Below are 17943 nucleotides of genomic sequence, written 5' to 3' on the forward strand. Positions count from 1 at the left end.
CTTCACAAGACTTAAAAGTGTATCTACCAGGTCACAAGTCTGTGACACGACCTAGGTCCATAGGTGAGCAATCAGCTCAAGATTTGCAAGTTGCCCAAGGAAATAATTCCTGTACGCTAAGGCAGGCATGATTCTGAGGAAGAGGTTTTGATCTTTGGGATACTGTGAAGCATTTGCTTTTGCAAGTGGATAACCTCTCATAGTAGTCATTTGCAGTGGATTAGTGTCATGTATAACCAGGACCGCTTAGATCACACCCAAAATTGGTACAAGTTATATTGACAAAAGCACTTCTTGCCAGTAGAAGTCAAGTCCCCACAAAGAGTGAGGTTTCATGTTACAGCTAAGCCCGTCCTCGTTGCTAAGCTAATAGCTAGTTGTTGATGGAAGAGGCATTCTTGCTCCCATCAAAGTTTTCCCACCTTTGTGTTGATTATTTATCTTCCCTGTCCCCACAGCAAGGCGGCTCCCTAAACTGTAAAAGAAGTAATCCAGCAAAAATAAATTAGAAGCCTTCTGCTGAGTTAGCATTTTACATCAGTTCATGGTGGAATCCGAGAAGGGCCAGTGGAGATGCAGATAAAGATAAGGGGACAGGGGAAGAAGGCACCTCTCAGGAGATCAGGTCAGCTAGAAGGTGAAAACCAGCCCAAATCTGAGAAAACTTTGCTAGTACAGCTACACTAGGCCAGTTATGTAATTTAAAGAGATTAAAAGACCTGACCTAAGACTTTAGACAGGTCAGCTCAGTAAGACAGAAGGAATGTTTCCTGTGCTTTCAGCTCTTAAAAATGGCATCATTCATTTTTGCAATGGTTTCTAACTAGGGAAAACATTCCTGGAAGCAACACTGAGATGTTCCTGACTACATGGAAGAACAAATGGACAACACAATGTGGGGAAAGAAAATGTCCATAAAGCAACCTGGCCCTAACTTCCTCCCATATCCATAGCCTTCCAAACACTGCATCTTTTCTCCTGTAGGTACTCTTTAAAGGTTTATTCATGCAAACACAATCAGTCCATGGATAGCTAAGCAAGAATCTCAAATCAGCCTGAAAATTCAGCTCTGGCTCTGTTCTCTACACCCAACTCTTTTTTTTTTTTGACAATCATATTGTGTATGTTGTGTTTCCAGTTGCTATTGCAGGCTGCCAAGTACATATCCATGACTTGGCAGCCAAGTTACATATTTAAGAGGATGAGAGAAGCAGGTTTGGGAATGACCTCAGATCTCACCCATGGTAGCCAGGCAGCACTATAGAAATAGGGTCTCCATAAGGGGAAAGGGGGAGGTATGGAACTGATGGCTCATCAGCTCATTTTTATAAAGTGGGGCTGTCACCAGCCTCAGGAGACCATTGACCCATCTTGGCTCCAGTAGAAGTTGTACCAAAAGAACTGGCAAAAGTAAAGGATGTGTTGCAGACACTCAGCACTACCTGTGCTGGCGTTCACGGCGCAGGAGGCAGGGGAGACAAGCCTTCAGCTGCACTAGAGTTGGGAGAAAATTGGCACAAAAAGCCCAGATGAAAGATGTAGAGAAACTAAGACTGAGAACTACCTACAGGGAGAACAACAGTGAATGTTAAGACTAGGACTGACAGCTAAGGACAGAGCCAGCTAGGCAGGCAGGGAAGGCCTAGGAATCAGTGCAGCAGATGAGAAAATGAAGACAAATCCGGAAGCAATGTGTGGAGAGTGAGACAGGATTAGCTCTGGCCCAGCACAGGGGCCAGGACAGGCAACAGTGTTAGGGGGAACCCCAAGACTGACTGAGTTACCAGGGCAGGAGACGGGATACTCAGATGCAGCACTGTACTACCCTTAACCAAGTGCTTGCTGGAGATCAGTTCAGCCCAAGTACTTCATGAGCTCAGGCCACAGAGGTGAGCACCAAACATCCCATCTGTGCTGAGGGCCCAAATGGGTATCGGTCTGGAAAAAAAAATTAAAAGCCTGGCATTGTGTTGTAAGAGTTGGAAGCTACAAAATGAGCAAGCCAGAAGATTACAAGAAGTGAAATTAAGGCGTAATGGTTGAAGCTGTTGAAGGCTACGTGGGAAACTGATTTCCACATGGGCTTGGGTCACAGAATGCCAGGCAAATCACTCCAACCCACATTCAACCCTAATGACCATTATTTGCATGCTCTTTTCTTTCTAAGCCAACAGCCCGGCTTCATGGAAGTCTGAAATGCGGACTCAGGATCCACAGTTGTGACCGAAGCCAATGGGAACTTTACTTTAACAGTCCAAGAAATGTATAATATTAAGCTGTCTGAAAAAAAACAGCTCCTTGGCATTTCCAGTGGAAAACCCCATAACAGACAGATGGCATTTGGCTTTTCCTGATTTGTTTATCACCTTCTTTCTGTGGAAATTATAGCCATCTCAGTGGTAAAAACTAAATGGCTAATGTTGTGAAGCACTCAGGATGTAATGTTGATGAGCTCCACAGGCAACATCCTAAGCAATAATTCTTCTCCAGAGCTGGAGCTGCACAACACATAGTAAATAAGGTGTATATTGAACTGGGAAATACTACTTCCCTAGAGCATACACTGCCTGTTGTGTGCGCTGACTGAGGCAGGTGTCCTACAGAAGAAAAAAAAAAAAAAAAACACAAACCTGTTACTGTGTAATTAAAAACTGGATTATGAGGCATAAGCGCAAAGAAAGCAAGAAATAGGCTTACTCTGATCGTCATGATTCTGAACAACTGACCTTGCAGCTTTAATAGGCTTCTTTTAATGTTGTTCCTTGTGGTGTTTGTGTGTCCATGTGCGTCCCAGTAGCTGAGAGCACTCCACAGTATGTACATGTATCCATTCTTTAGGTATATCTAATGTTTAATTCAGATATCACACCCAGAAAATAAACACATGCATAAACGCAACAAAAATATCACTGACTCACCATCCAGTCATTCACCTTTTTTCTGCCTCTTGTTTCTTCTTGCTGTGTCAAGTCTCTGTCTTCCATACCCACTGTATTAATTTCCTCTTCTATTCCCAGGGGCAGTTAAATGTCAGCCCTGATTTCTCTGGGAATATTAGACTCTGTGTGTGCACACTACTGTTTGTATTAGACACACAAGTGCAGAATTCATCTTCACAGTAGCCAATACCTAGTCCATGACTACGCCATTTGCCTGCCAAGTACTTCTGCCTGCCCATTAAAAACAAAATCATGCTATATGAGTGGAATAAATAATGTCCTTAGGCATACTACTATGAACCACTAGTGTGGTTTTTCACTTCAGATTTGTGCAAAATTGAAGCTCCTAATTCCCTGTTTTCAGCAATTTGCACTGTTTTCGCATATCAACACTGCTGCATTTCAGTCCCATTCCTTGAATCATCCGAATCAAAGAGCAGTTAGACAGCTGCACTGTAACTTCTAGAGACATATCATGTCCTCATCTTCCTGTGACACCAGCACCAGCCTTGCCCCATATTCAAAGCCCTGTGGCCTGGCTACCTGCCACATTGCGTGGCAACTACATCCACAGAGGCAAACTGGCTAAAGGTGTTTGATAGGCAAAGGCACAACTAGCTACTGAGTCCAGATCAAAAGTCCAAGGGAAATGGGGAGACAATGATTGCCTAGCACCGCTTACAGGAACACAGGCTGCTTTTGGAAAGCCAGAAAAACCAGCTGCGCATTCTTTTACTGAAATCCTTACGCAATTACTCCCTTTGCATGGTTTTATCAGATGAGATTATTGAACATCAGCAGTTGTCAGCTATTTTCATGCAGCTAGGCATTTGCCTTGTGCTCCTAAAAACCAACCTTTTGTTATTAACATGCCTCTAACAGAAAGAAAGAAGTATTTAAATGTACCTCATATCCAACAGTTATTTTCAATTTTTTTAATTCTCTGAGGTGCTCAGAAATCTATGGATCTTAACAAAAATGTCATAGCCTAGTTTCTAGTTCTTCTGTAGGATATAATAACTTTTCCTGATACAGAATTGGGGGGGGGGGGGGGGGGGGGGGGGCGGGGAGTGAAGATTTAATATAGAAGTACTATAGACAAGATCTTCTCTTTTCAATTCTGTAAGATTTGAAGGTAACTATTGCAGAGAACATTACTTTCAGCTTTTCGTTTATTACAGAGACTTTTTAGCTCATTAGAATTTTTAGTTTAATTGTCTTCCACCTGTAGTGCTGGGGATAGGACTAAGGACTTGCTTAGTCTTTAACCAGGCTGTGCTAGTATGTTTGCAAACATGTTGTGAATGAGGTCTGCAGCAGGAAAATAAGGAGTCTCTGCCAAATGAGAAACAAATGTGGTTTTAAAAGAAACATGTTTACGGTTTTAGATACAGCCTGGCAAAAAGAAATGCTGCTTTCTGCTATGACATGTGATTGCTAGACTGACAGTTCAACTGTGCAACAGCTCTTACAGGGATTGACTGAAAATATTTCATGGTGCTTGCCACTGAATAGCAAGGCAATCAAAACCCCTAAACCCATCAAGTTTTCTATAGAGTCCTGCCTGAAATACATAGCATTAGCACTTCTGGAAGTGTTTTTGTCTCCTTATTCCTATTCAAAATAGATTTTTAACTGCTGATGTGCAATCATTTGGAGCAGTGACATTTTGAACTGCCCCAACAGATAGGGTACAGGAGCTGCTAACTGCTACCTAAGCATGAGCAAGAATGACCTCACGCTTCTTGATCCAGGATGCAACAGCAATCTGTCAACTTTTGCACAGGCCAACACACAAAAACCAATTCCTGAATGTGAAAGAGTTATCTTCAGCAATGAAAAGGAACAAAAATTTCCTATATTGCTCTTGATTTTCTTCAAAGAAAGACTACAAAAACATGTTGGCTTTTAGAGGGAAATTCATCCCCTCTCTAAAATTCCTGACTGGTGCTGCTGTTGGGACGACAAGAGGAACCAGCTCGTCTGTGTCTCCACCCTACTGATGCAGGAGAGAGTAAAGGCAAATGGGTCATGCAAGGGTGGATCAGGAGTTTTTAATACTGCTGTTTCATATGTGGAAGTGAAATATGTTGTTGCATCTGGAAATGCTGGCCTGCCCAACTATATAATCACCATGCTGCTGCAAGCAAAATCTACTCTAGAGGCAGGTCTATGCCATAGGCTTCTGCCTGCATAAATATGTGGATGAGAGTGGCGGAGAGATGTGATACCTGACCCACATAGGTGTGCTAAAGAAGCTTTACTAGCATAACTTGTTTCGCTGTGGGGTAGGGAGGGGTGATAACTTTCCTGTGATGAACAACTACAGAACATAATTTTGCTTCTCTAAGAGCATCCACATGCTTTGCTGGTTTCATTTCCCATGTGCCAAGGTACAGTGTCCCTGATGTAGGCAGAGATTAGACCACTGTGCACTTTCTAAAGGGACACAGTAAAGGAAACTCATGCCAGGCATGGGGCAAAGGAGGAGGAATGTGGAACACCCTTTAAATAAGTAGAACTTGAAATGCTATTACATTGCAATGCACTGACAAGACTGAAAAAAGGAACTTTAAAATTAAGTATGCATGCTGGGTGTGAGTGCATGCTTTTTAACATGATGCCTTGCGTTGAACATAAGTGCCGAGACTGGAAATGTGAATTCCCTGAATATTTTCCCCTTTTCTTCCTCTTCCTCACATGTATGCGTGGGAGTGGCTTGCAATGGGTAAGACAAAATTTATGGTAAAGTCCTGAGCCGTCACTCTCCTTCAGAATTGTCGCCCCTTGGCTAAGCCCCACAATGCCCCAAACCTTCAAGAAGAACCTTTCAAATAAATGACAGCTCCCAAGAGCAAGGCTGCCCAGCCTGCAGGGCTCTACACAGTGTCTCCCAAGAGATAAAAGGAAGGCTGCTGGGATATATTCATTCCTGTCTTTAAGATGGTATCACAAGTGATGAGCAGGGATGCAGCCTGTCTGCTAAGTTCTCTGTGCAAAACTTCAAACAGACGCTCCGGAGGCGGCAGGGCATGGGGCTGACTCACCCGGCCGGCTGGGTGGACGCTGCCTGTCCAAGCACGTTTCAGCTTTCCAGCCCCTGAGTGGGTTGCCCTCAGATAGCTCTCCTGTCCTCAGCTCCCTCTGAGGGCTCTCACATGGCACACATTATTTTAGTAATGCTTTTTGCTTTGTCTTTTTTGGGTCTTCCCTCTCCCCTGCAAAGCAACAGTGGGGAATTGCAGGCCAACCTGCATCGCACACAGAAGCGACTGCTTTGCATTGCCCCACATCTGGCTGCACCGTGAGTGAGGTGCTAAGATGCTTAAGGGTTTTAATTTGAGTGATTAATTCTCCAGTATTAATGCTAAGGGTGTTCCTCTATATGAAATAATACTATCCATATAAACTTGATCAGCAAATATAAGGAGCCATCAAAAGTCAACACTGTAGTTACACAAGTGCTACGAAGTTATAACCACTTTATATCCTTCCTATGGGCTTGGTCTTTTGCACAGCCCTGTTTAAGATTAAGCAAAGTTCAGAAACCCAGGCCGATGGTTTTGGCAGAAGGAGCTGGCTTTCCCTGTGAGTCAGGACAGCACAAAGGATGACAGACACTGAGCATGAAAGCAATGAAACTGCAGATTTTACACAAGATTATTTTCCTGTCTTTGCCAAATCAATTTGAAAAGTGCAACTACTCCCCAGAAGTACATGTACACGCCAAATACACCTCTTTGCAAATGAGGAGCAGCATTTCCCCCTCTCATTTATTTCTTTAAGAAACTGGGGGGAGGGACGGGGGACGGACACATGGGACACGACACGATGAATATAGACCCACTGGAGTCAGTGGGAAGTTCCTACTACAAGGATCAGAGTTCACTCTGAGTGTGAACTCTGAGTATATTGTGAGTACAATATACTAAAAATCAACTCAAAGTTATTTGATTTATAAACTAAGCACATGAATGCAAGGAATCTACCTCTGAGTCCTTCAAGTTTTCTGCCTCTTGCATTTTGGGGGGTTGTTCACATATATGAAAAGCTGCTTTGTCTCTCAAATCCTCAAACCTTTTTCCAACCATGTCACTCAGCAGAAGTTTCTCATCCTTTACATATCCCACACAAAGTCTAGGTGTGTCCATACTAAAAAATATCCCTTTCCTAGGCAAAAAAGAAATAAAATACACAATTACTGCAGTGTTAACCTGTTCATGTCTTCAGCCCCTGGGACACTTTAACGACCTGGACAGGTGCGTCACTTCTATGGTCTCTGTTACTCCCTGCCTGCCCCACTGCTGAAACAGGCACAGAGCAGCAGTGGCTGAGGTGAGGGAAATACCAGATGACAGAGCAGGTGTGTGACAAAGTATCTGCTGTGTGCATTTAGCTACATTAACTCTGCAATACACTTAAATAGACGTTTGGGTAAAACAACAAAAATTGTGTTTAATAACTGGAAGCGACGCTCAGGAATGCACACCAAGGGCTGAAAACTAAAGGAAACTATGTGGCAAGGCCAATTACCAGTCAGGTAATAGAAAAAATAGTTAACCTGCATTTGCAATGAACATGGGTGCTACCTAATCCTTATTGTCATCCCACAAGAGTGGGATTTGGGTTAAGAAGAGCGTATCTGAGAAATTACTACAGTTTGCAGCAAAAACTCTTCACTTACAGATAACCTACTGTTACTCATAAACATACTTATTAGTTCCTAGGGAAAAAAAATTGGAAAGTCATAGTAGCTTCTTGTTCTAAAGGGTCCTGTATATGTTACAGCCTGGTAATCAAGAGGCTGATTGCCAGGAAAATGCTGTGTACATAAACCCCAAAAGCACCCAGCCTGATTACAGCCCTTTGAGGTTTCACTGAAGCAGATGCTAAAGTTGCTGCAATTGACTTCTGCGATCTCGCTGCCATGGCACTGCCCTGTACCTAGAAACTGTTCAATAAACTTGAAGTGGTTTTGAATCACTTGCAACAACAGCTGATCAAACAAGCTTTTTACAAGCCTCGCATTCCCCCATGGCAACTGTAACCCCTTTCTGTAGCCAGCCAAGAGAAACCAGCTTTCAGTGTCCTGGCAAACCAGCCAAGAGAAATCCACACAGTAAACCAGAGGTCTTACACCTCTGCTGATCATTAAATACTAACCAACTTAATTTTTATCCGTCTTCTCACCACAAAGTATTTTTTAGAGATTTCTTTTTGTATACATCCCCTATAAGACATAAGGCATGGGGAGAGCTGGAGGGGCTGGCGGGGCAGGCCGGCCTGCTCATGGCGCAGCACGCCAACGCTAGCAGCAACCTAACACCGCCTAGCCAATGCTTCCCTCAGCTGCCCGCTGCTCTGCGGTTTCTTCCCTGAAAGGACAAGCCAGTCGAAAACGTGCGTGTCATCAGGCTCCTCCATTAGGGCTCATCAATTTGCAGCTCCTCAGACTCCCAGCACTGCGGGTGTTTGCTTTCTTAAACAAATACAGAACCTTGGAGACGGTTTGTAGTAAAGCCAGACAAGTTTAACTACTACAAATTTTGCCTATTCTATCAAGTTCTGGCCTCCCGGCTCTCAGGGAGCCCTTGGCAGCTGCACTTGGGCTCGTTTGCAGAAGGGAAAACGCACATTCTGTACAGTATCGAAAGCTCAGCTTGCACACTAGCCACCCCAGAATAACTCCGCAATTTATACAGCTGGCCCCAAACCGCTCTGTTTTCCCCAGCCCAGGCACCTGCCAAGCAGGACTAACTCCTGTCGCGCCGGTTTCCCCCCCCATCTGTCGGTGACAGACGCCAGCAGCCTCCCCGCGCCCCGGAGGAAGAGCAGATCCTGCCCGAAAACAGCCCCCAACGCGGGGAAACCTGTCCCCGCCGCGGCCGCGCTCACACCGGCCCCTGCTGCAGGCTCGGGGCTGCGACATCCCCCCCCCCCACCCCCCCCCCGCCGGGGGAAACGGCTGAGCCCGGGCTCTGCTCCCCCGAGCCACCCCCCCCCCGCGCCTCACCCCCACCCCACCCCCACTGCCCCTTCACAGAGATGAGGAGGCTAGGTTTATGCTTTAAATATGTTTTATTTGTTACCAAAATTTCCCGAAGCCAAATTTGGCTTGCCTTTTTTTTTTTTTTTAATCTTCCCTAAAGATTTTCATGCATAATTTGAAACTTGCCAACTGCAACAGGCGAGTGGTTACGGAGAGACATTTGAACAGAGACAAACATCCAGAGTACAAACAGCAGTGTCTGAATTAACAAAACTTGTCTATTACTAACCTTATAAAGCAGGACGTGCCTTCCCTTTTATCAAAACCAAGCTGACAGATCTGCCTTTATACACACCCAACAGAATAAACTCTGTTATCGGCAAGGACGTTTTCCTTAAACATTAGGAAAAAAAAAAAATACAAAGCAAAGAACAGAGTGACTGTCCATAAACCAGTCTATACTTCAGTCCTCTTAATCTACTTCTTCGATGGTTGGGCCACCGGAGCCGCCTGCCCCAGCCCCTCCAGCTCCCTGGTACAATTTTGTGACGATGGGGTTGCAGAGTTTCTCCAGCTCTTTCTGCTTGTGCTCATACTCTTCCTTCTCAGCCATCTGGTTGCGATCGAGCCATGAGACCACCTCCCGGCACTTGTCGAGCACTCGCTGCTTGTCCTGGTCACTGATCTTTCCCTTCAGTTTATCATCCTCCACCGTCTGCTTCATGTTGTAAGTGTAGGACTCGAGGGAGTTCTTGGCTGCCACCCGATCTCTGTTAGCTTCATCCTCCGCTTTGTATTTTTCCGCCTCTTGCACCATACGGTCAATGTCATCTTTGCTAAGGCGACCCTTGTCATTGGTGATGGTGATCTTGTTCTCCTTACCCGTGCTCTTGTCCACGGCACTGACATTCAGGATACCATTGGCATCGATGTCAAAAGTGACCTCAATCTGGGGGACTCCACGGGGTGCTGGGGGAATGCCCGTTAAGTCGAACTTGCCCAGCAAGTTGTTGTCCTTAGTCATAGCTCTCTCACCCTCGTACACCTGGACCAGGACACTGCTCTGGTTGTCCGAGTAGGTGGTGAAGGTCTGAGTTTGTTTGGTGGGAATAGTGGTGTTGCGCTTGATGAGAGCGGTCATCACTCCACCAGCCGTCTCAATGCCCAGGGACAGAGGGGTGACATCCAACAGCAGCAGATCCTGCACATTCTCAGACTTGTCTCCCATGAGAATAGCTGCTTGCACAGCAGCGCCATAAGCAACAGCTTCATCGGGGTTGATGCTCTTGTTGAGCTCTTTGCCATTGAAGAAGTCCTGTAGCAGCTTTTGGATCTTGGGGATACGGGTAGAGCCACCCACCAGCACAATCTCCTGTATCTGACCCTTGTCAAGCTTGGCATCACGCAGAGCCTTCTCCACAGGCTCCAGGGTGCCACGGAAAAGATCAGCATTGAGCTCCTCGAAGCGGGCACGAGTGATGGAGGTGTAGAAGTCAATGCCCTCGTAGAGGGAATCAATCTCAATGCTAGCTTGTGTGGAAGAGCTGAGGGTGCGCTTTGCCCTCTCACAAGCTGTACGCAGCCGCCTCACTGCTCGCTTGTTGCCAGCAATGTCGCGTTTGTGCTTACGCTTGAATTCTTCCACAAAATGGTTCACCATGCGGTTGTCAAAGTCCTCCCCACCCAGGTGGGTGTCACCAGCTGTGGACTTCACCTCAAAGATTCCATCCTCAATGGTAAGAATGGACACATCAAAAGTACCCCCACCCAAGTCAAAGATGAGAACATTCTTCTCTCCAGCCCGGGTACCTTTCTTGTCCAAGCCATAGGCTATAGCAGCTGCTGTGGGCTCATTGATAATACGCATCACATTAAGGCCAGTGATGGTGCCAGCATCTTTGGTAGCCTGGCGCTGGGAGTCATTGAAGTAAGCAGGCACTGTGATGACAGCATTCTGCACTTTGCGCCCCAGATAGGCCTCAGCAATCTCCTTCATCTTGGTAAGGACCATGGAGCTGATCTCCTCTGGGAAGAAGGTCTTCATCTCACCCTTGTACTCCACTTGCACCTTGGGCTTGCCACCCTCATTCACCACACGGAAGGGCCAGTGCTTCATGTCAGACTGCACTGTGGGGTCATCATACTTGCGGCCGATGAGGCGCTTGGCATCAAAGATGGTGTTGGTAGGGTTCATAGCCACCTGGTTCTTGGCAGCATCACCAATAAGGCGCTCCGTATCAGTGAAGGCCACATAGCTGGGTGTGGTGCGGTTGCCCTGATCGTTGGCGATGATCTCCACCTTGCCATGCTGGAAGACACCCACGCAGGAGTACGTGGTGCCCAAGTCGATGCCGATTGCCGGCCCTTTGCCAGACATGATGACAGGTCTCGCTGCTCAGCTGCTCACTCGCGTCCCCCCGCCGCCCGCTCCCGCTGCTGCTCGCGGTGCGATGTGCCGGCACAGCGCCGTTGGCGCCCGCTTTATAGCCGGCTCAGCCGTCTTCTGGAAGCTGCCAGAACCCTGATGGCCAATCTAGACGCCCGCGCGCCACTACTGACCAATCGCCTCCGTGAATCGCAGAAGAGCGCCCGCCCCTACCTCCTGGCCAATCAGAACCGTGGCGCCCACCCGTCAGCCCAACCCTCCCCGCTGTACCGCGGCCAGACCGTGCTGCTTCCTGTTTTTTCTCGATGCGTCTCGCCTTGCAGTTGTGCGCCGACCGCCCTCGACCAATCACCACTCGCGCTTCGCATTCGGCCCGAAACTCTGCCGGAAAGTTCCAGTAGACTTTCGACGCAAGCTCGAGGATTGACATCACCGTTATCCAATGGAGAGCGGGCAGCCACTGAGGGGCGGGGCGAGGGCCGCCGCGGCGGGGCGGGCTGGGCCGAGGGGGAGCTGCGCGGCTCGCCTGGCGCTCCGCAGGGGCACGGCGCTGGGCGCGGCCCTGCCTCCCCCCGCCGCGGCCGCACGTAGTCCGCCAGCGGCGGCCGCCGGGAGCGCGGGGGGAGGCGGGAGCGCGGCCGCGCCCCGCGCTCGCCTCCCAGTGTTGGTCATTCCTGACGGCTCAGCCCGTGTCCCCGCAGCCAGCCGCCAGCCGGTGCGGGATTTACCCTTATTTGGTTGCAAGGCGGCAGAAACTAAACCCGTGGGCTCCCCCCGCCTCGTCAGGCCGGAGGCCGCCCCCTCCCGCCGGCGGGGCTGCCGGGCCGCCAGCCTGAGCGCCGCGCTGCGCTGCGCCGCGCCGGGGGCTGCGCGCCCTCCCTCGGCGGCGGCGGGGCAGCCAGCACGGGCCGGGCGGGGTGCAGCCGTGTTTGCGCCGGAGCCAGGCCCATAGCCCCCGCGGGGGGCGGCTGGCGGCGGGCAGGGTCCGGCCGCTGCCTGAACACCGCCCAGGGGAGCGGCTGGGGGCTGGCGAGCCCTGCTGGTGCCTGGTGGCCATCGTTGAAACGCCTCCAAATTTTTGTCTGTTGTGCTAATGTAAAATGTCGTCACGCCTACATTTAGCAAAAGCTATGCAGCTGCTAACTCGGAGCTAGGAAAGTGCTTTGATGAAAATACCTTAAATATTAAAATCTGCTGTGCTTCCTCCTCCTTACTTTGAGACAAACACTTAAAAATACTCCAGTTCTAGTAAGGAGAGCAAAATACCACGCTGAGTGAGATCTGTTTTCCTCGGAGGCTTAGGGAGTAGCTCTTTTCCGATAGCTACTTTAAAAGTGCGGCTGAAGTCTGCTACCCGTAAGGCTTTACGTGTTACATGAGAGAAGGATTAAATACACGGTATGGTTAAACCATCTTCCATTAATTCTCTCCCCAGCCTTCAACATTATGCTATAGCAGCCCTCATAGAAAAGTACAGCCAGTGTTTTTCCCAGAATTATGAGTTCATGCAGTTACTACAGATACTCTACCTCCCGCTCAAAAACGTCCTTGTTGCAATTAGTGTGTTTTTCAAAGCCTTTGTACAAGACATGAGGATTCCACCTCTTCTGTGTAGTATGTGTGTATGTAGTTTTGAGATGGAAGAGCTTCAGTTTCAGATGGTAAATACTGAACGTGCTTACAAAACTACTTTTCTTCCACAGAACCTGGTCTTTTTTTCACACAAGTCCAGATCTTGGAGAAATCTGAAATAAATCAATGGAAAATGGAAACGGCCAGCTCTCCCTACCTCCAACAGGAGCTGTTCTGTATATAACGTATGCATATTTCTTTGATGGGAAGGGTGCCGATTTCTGTTGTAGTTAAACCAGTGACTGATTCATCACTAAGCTATTCTCCCTGAAATTCACTGCAGCTTCATTCAGTTGACTGTATCATATGGGGCAGGGAGAAATGCCAGAGCAATACAAAGAGAGGTGGCTGATAAATTCCATTTCAGCTGAAAAGTTCATAGTTTTTATTATTTGCGAGGATTGTCCCTTAGGAGCACTAGTAATGCACGAGAACCCTGTTTGGATACCTGCTGTACAAACTCAGACCCTGTTATTTCAGAGTAAAAAGAGGATTCCTGCCTCAAAACCATATGCACAGAAACAAGAGATGGAGAAAACAAATGGACTAAGAAATAACACAAAAATATTAATTAGCACAACAAGTTGTCTTTGCAGCAAAATTAATTTGATATCTCATTTTAAGTGTAGCTGTAATCAAACAGGTCTTGACAGATTTACACGTGGCATTTCATGAATTTGGCCCAAAGCTTTTAGCTACATCAGCCCAGGCACCAAATAGGTCCAACAGCACAAGACAAAACCAGTTTGGGGTTTCCTTGGCCCAATAACCAGTATGGCCCTGATACGGTTGTGCTGATACCCAGATGTCCTGATAACCTGCTAAAGAGGTGTTTGCATTGACTGAATTATACTGCTCACCCTGATAGTACTCCCTGAGTCCTATTCATTTCATCATTTCAATTATTGTTTTGCTATAGCAAATTTGGGGAAAAGATCTTGGAGGAATATATGAGCATAGCATTTTAATGCTAATGGTGCAAATTACACACTTGTGGCCATTCTCAGGAAAAATCAAAAGGTCTTTAGATTCAGGCTACCAAATATTTCATTTAGCCTGTTGCAGAAGTATTTCTTTTCCAGCTGAGCATGCAGATGCTGTTTTCTTCTATATACAACCAATGTATAGGTCTGAGCTGCCTTTTAAGCTTTTGTTCCTAATCACAAGTTCACGTGACGTTCTTGCCATCATCTCTCACCTCTTAACGATGTCCTTAGAGAAAGTCCAGTCTAACTAGAGGGAGCAACCTCTAAAACCTCATTAGACTTATTCTTTCTTCTCAGCAGAGCTATTGCAAGCCTGCTTTTTGTCAGCAGTTCTCTTAAGACTTGCAGCACAATTTGTGAACCAACTCATCTATGCAGTCATCCTCTCATATGGGAAGAGCCACATTATTTTCTTTTATGTTGCTTCATATGCAGTCATGTTATAGGTGAGCCAAACAGACTGGTTCAGAAATTAAAGAGTGAGCTTTATGGTGAGGTCTTGAGCACAAGTTCAATTTTCCCTTTAACAAAGCATTCGCTGTTATTCCCCCATCCTGAATCTGTAAGCCATATCGTCATAGTAACTTCCAGAACTGCAAGTTGGCACCTCTGGAAGTAGCAGGCCTCTTTCTGATCCATTTATTTGTGTTTAGGATTGATAATGCACCCATGTCTCCTGTTTGGCAGCGTTACGTAATACGCTGTAGGCTATTCTCCATTACACCACCCAGCCAGAAATGAAGATGATATTTAGATTTCTTCAGTGAAGCAAGAGCTCAGTATCTGGAGCAGAACTGAGAACTCAACCCTTATCTTTATCTCGATAAAAGGAAGATTTTTTTTCCTCCACATATTTCATAAGGCAATGTAGTATAAAAAGTAGGGGTGAACACAATTTACAGTTCAATCAGACATCAGCCACTTGGATCATTAAAATTATAAACTTGAAATGCAATGGTCTGTTCAGGTTTGAAAATCAGAAGATCTTAGACCTTAAATTCCGGTATCTGTTTCCCTCATATCCATTTCATCTCCCTAGTAAAACTATACAGAAAATTGCATAAATCAGATTGAATTGGGGAGGCTGAATTATTTTATAATACAGCAATCAGTTCAGAAAAGTCTAAGCAACAGCTGTTCTAAGAATGAATAATAGTTTGTCATAATATCTTTTCATCACTGAAAGTCTTAATCTCGTTTATATTTGTAAATATATGTATAGTAATTGAAAATCAGACAAGAACTACCAGTGTATGAAATGACAAGATTCTTCTGACAAGGTGCTGTTGTGTTAAAAAATTGCAGGGTATGTGGGGGAACTACATACCTTTTTTGTGTTCCTTTGTTTTTATATACCTCCACTTTTTGCACACAGATGAACCTTGTTAATTTGAAAGGCAGCCACATTATATGATCTTTCTTAAGTAAGTGTTCCTTTGTTTTTGTGAATAACAAAATAAAGTCCTGCAAATCAGTATAACATGTTTTTGGCAAGTTACACAAATGTATATCAATAATATGGAAATATTCAGAACAGCAGAATATAGGGCATGGTAATTTGGTATTGCCAAACCAGAAGTTCAAAAACCATGAGTCAGATCTCCTAAAATTATAAACCTAGTTTAAAATTATGAGCTTAAAAAACTCACGTGGCTTTATTCACCTTCTGGCTTTTTAATCTATGGCATATGTTCAGATTATACTTTTACAATTTTCTATATAATTTGCAGAGCTAATTCTTTTTAATAAATAAAATAGCTGATTACACCATCTCACAACTAAAACCAGGCTGCCTCAGATTGATTAGACTCAATAAAATCATTGAAGTTGTCAACACTGATTAAACTAATGCTTGGTGTTTCAAGGAATAATTATTTTATAATTAAGTGGTTTAAAAGCAAATTTATTTACATAGACTTCTGACAGTTTGCTGAGGTGTGATTAAAAGCTGAGGTTAGTATCACTAGAGCTAACTAGATAAACTGGTGTGCTGTGCATTTTAGGCAGTCAGTTCTTTACCTTCTTGTAACTGCAGCCTCCTTTTCTTGCAGCCAGTGCCAGCTCTACTGATAGTAATAAATAAGGGACTTTATTAAAGCAAATAGTTTGCAAGTTATCATAGAATCAGACCAGAAAAGGACCTCAGTAAATCCTTTAGTCTCATTTTGTGTCTAACCAAAATCTCCTTTCTTGCAATTTAAGACAATTATTTCTGTTCCTATCGATTGTGAATATGAGAAATATGAGAAATACGTGAATATAAGAAAAAGTTATTCCATTTTTCTTTGCAACCAGCTTTTATAGATATGAAAATTGTTGTGTTTCCTCTCTACCATCTCTTTCGTAACATGACCTAAAATCATGCAATCTGTGCTGAAAGGCAAAGTTTTCTCGCCTTCTAGACATCCTCATTGCTTTCTCCTGGATTCTTTGCATGCAATTTGTATCAAGTCAGTGATCAAAACTGGAGATGTTACTAGCTCACACCTTAGCAGTTTTGAAGGACCAGACTGTACTCCAGTTTAGACATTTCAGTTTTTTAGATTGATTTGCAACAGCATGATGTTGCAGACTCATTTTCAGAATTTGATCCAAAATAACACGCTGATCCTTTTCAATGGAAATTAAGCAGCTGTTCCTTTCCTTGCACGCCTAGTGATCCCAGATTGCACTTGTTCCTATTAAATAACATCTTAGGTTTTTGGATCATGTGTGTACCTTCCCAGGATTATTTTGAATTCTAATCTCATCTTCTAGTATACTTGAAGTCAAACTCAGCTTGGTCTTGTTTGAAGATAGTAAAAAGATACACTATATGGTCCAGGGGGTGAATAAATGAAAACAGAGAATTTTGTCAAGAAGTGCTGTGAATGGGGTTAAACGACATACTGTAATTATTGGCAGTAACTGTAAAGCTGGAAAATTATGCTAAGTCTTAAACATGGGAAACTGTGTAAACACAGGCAAGACCAATACTTCATGCTCAGAGATCAATATAATTTGATTAATCTCTCAAATTAATTAAATGCTTAGTGTGAAGAATTTTTATAATAATTGAACTGCAGCACTGCTATAAATTTCTCTTATCTACTCATTCCAACGATTCTTTGATCTTTACTCATCTCAGTTGTCCCTCTTGTCATTCTTAGCAGGTGAATGGGAAAAACACAGGAGCAGATGAAGCAGCTGGTAAAAGGAACTTCACCCTGTTACCAGGACTGCTATTAACTGAGGTATAAGATGGAATTAAATGAGAATAATAAGCAGATTTGTAAGAATATTTTATTAAAGATACTGTATCAAAGCACAGAATAAGCTTTAAAGATGATGAAAGCTAACCTGGAATGTCTTCACTGATACTCTACAGAGACTACAAATAATTGCTAAGTTACAGAACAGTCACAGCCTGTTCTAGTTGTCCTATACTTAGTGTACCATTGAAGGCCTATCTTTAGGTGATGCTATAAACATATTTCCCTTCTCTTCTCTGCTTTGTGGTGGTCCTACCGTGAAGGTCCTTCCTGTTCCCTGTGGAAAGGCCATCCCATTTTCTATTGGACTTCCCAGCTATATTGTGCCTTCTCCCTGTGGAGTCCCCAGTGGTCTCTGGCTTTACCCAGACATTCACCATCTTCCCCTTTGCTCCAGCACAGCCACTGGGACAGAAGTTGACATTCCAATATTGCACTGAAGGCTTTTAAAATACCTATATTAATGTTTAAGGTGTTATGTGTTAATAGAGCTGCTACCTTCAACATCTATATGCTGAAATAATTGGGACTGTGTAATTAGATTAAGCAACAACATTCAAAGATATCTGAACATCTTTTCTTGCATTTGTATAGCAACTTTATAAACTCAAAAAAGAGTAAAGCAAGCACAGACATATGCCCTATACAAGCTGCAATACAGACAGTATTTTACACACTTCATAACAACAATAATGAAAATTATGCCAATTATAAATAAGATTATAGACAGACTGTTCTTGAGATAACAGTTATACTGAAC

At 44.7% G+C, this 17943-nt stretch overlaps 1 protein-coding gene across 1 annotated transcript; it reads right to left on the reverse strand.

Annotated features, from left to right (window-relative positions):
* Positions 1-8998: 8998 nt before the first annotated feature.
* Positions 8999-11572, reverse strand: HSPA2 (heat shock protein family A (Hsp70) member 2). The gene has a single exon (XM_037395572.1). It carries the CDS (start codon positions 11303-11305, stop codon positions 9401-9403), a length of 1905 nt encoding a protein of 634 aa, XP_037251469.1. The 5' UTR covers positions 11306-11572; the 3' UTR covers positions 8999-9400.
* Between the last annotated feature and the right edge of the window lie 6371 nt (positions 11573-17943).

The sequence above is a fragment of the Falco rusticolus genome, chromosome 7 (genome assembly GCF_015220075.1).
Source record: "Falco rusticolus isolate bFalRus1 chromosome 7, bFalRus1.pri, whole genome shotgun sequence".
In the NCBI taxonomy this organism is placed as follows: Eukaryota; Metazoa; Chordata; class Aves; order Falconiformes; family Falconidae; genus Falco; species Falco rusticolus.

Excerpts from the sequence above, each read along its gene's own strand:
- HSPA2 (XM_037395572.1), bottom strand. The coding sequence starts at position 11,305 with ATGTCTGGCAAAGGGCCGGCAATCGGCATCGACTTGGGCACCACGTAC.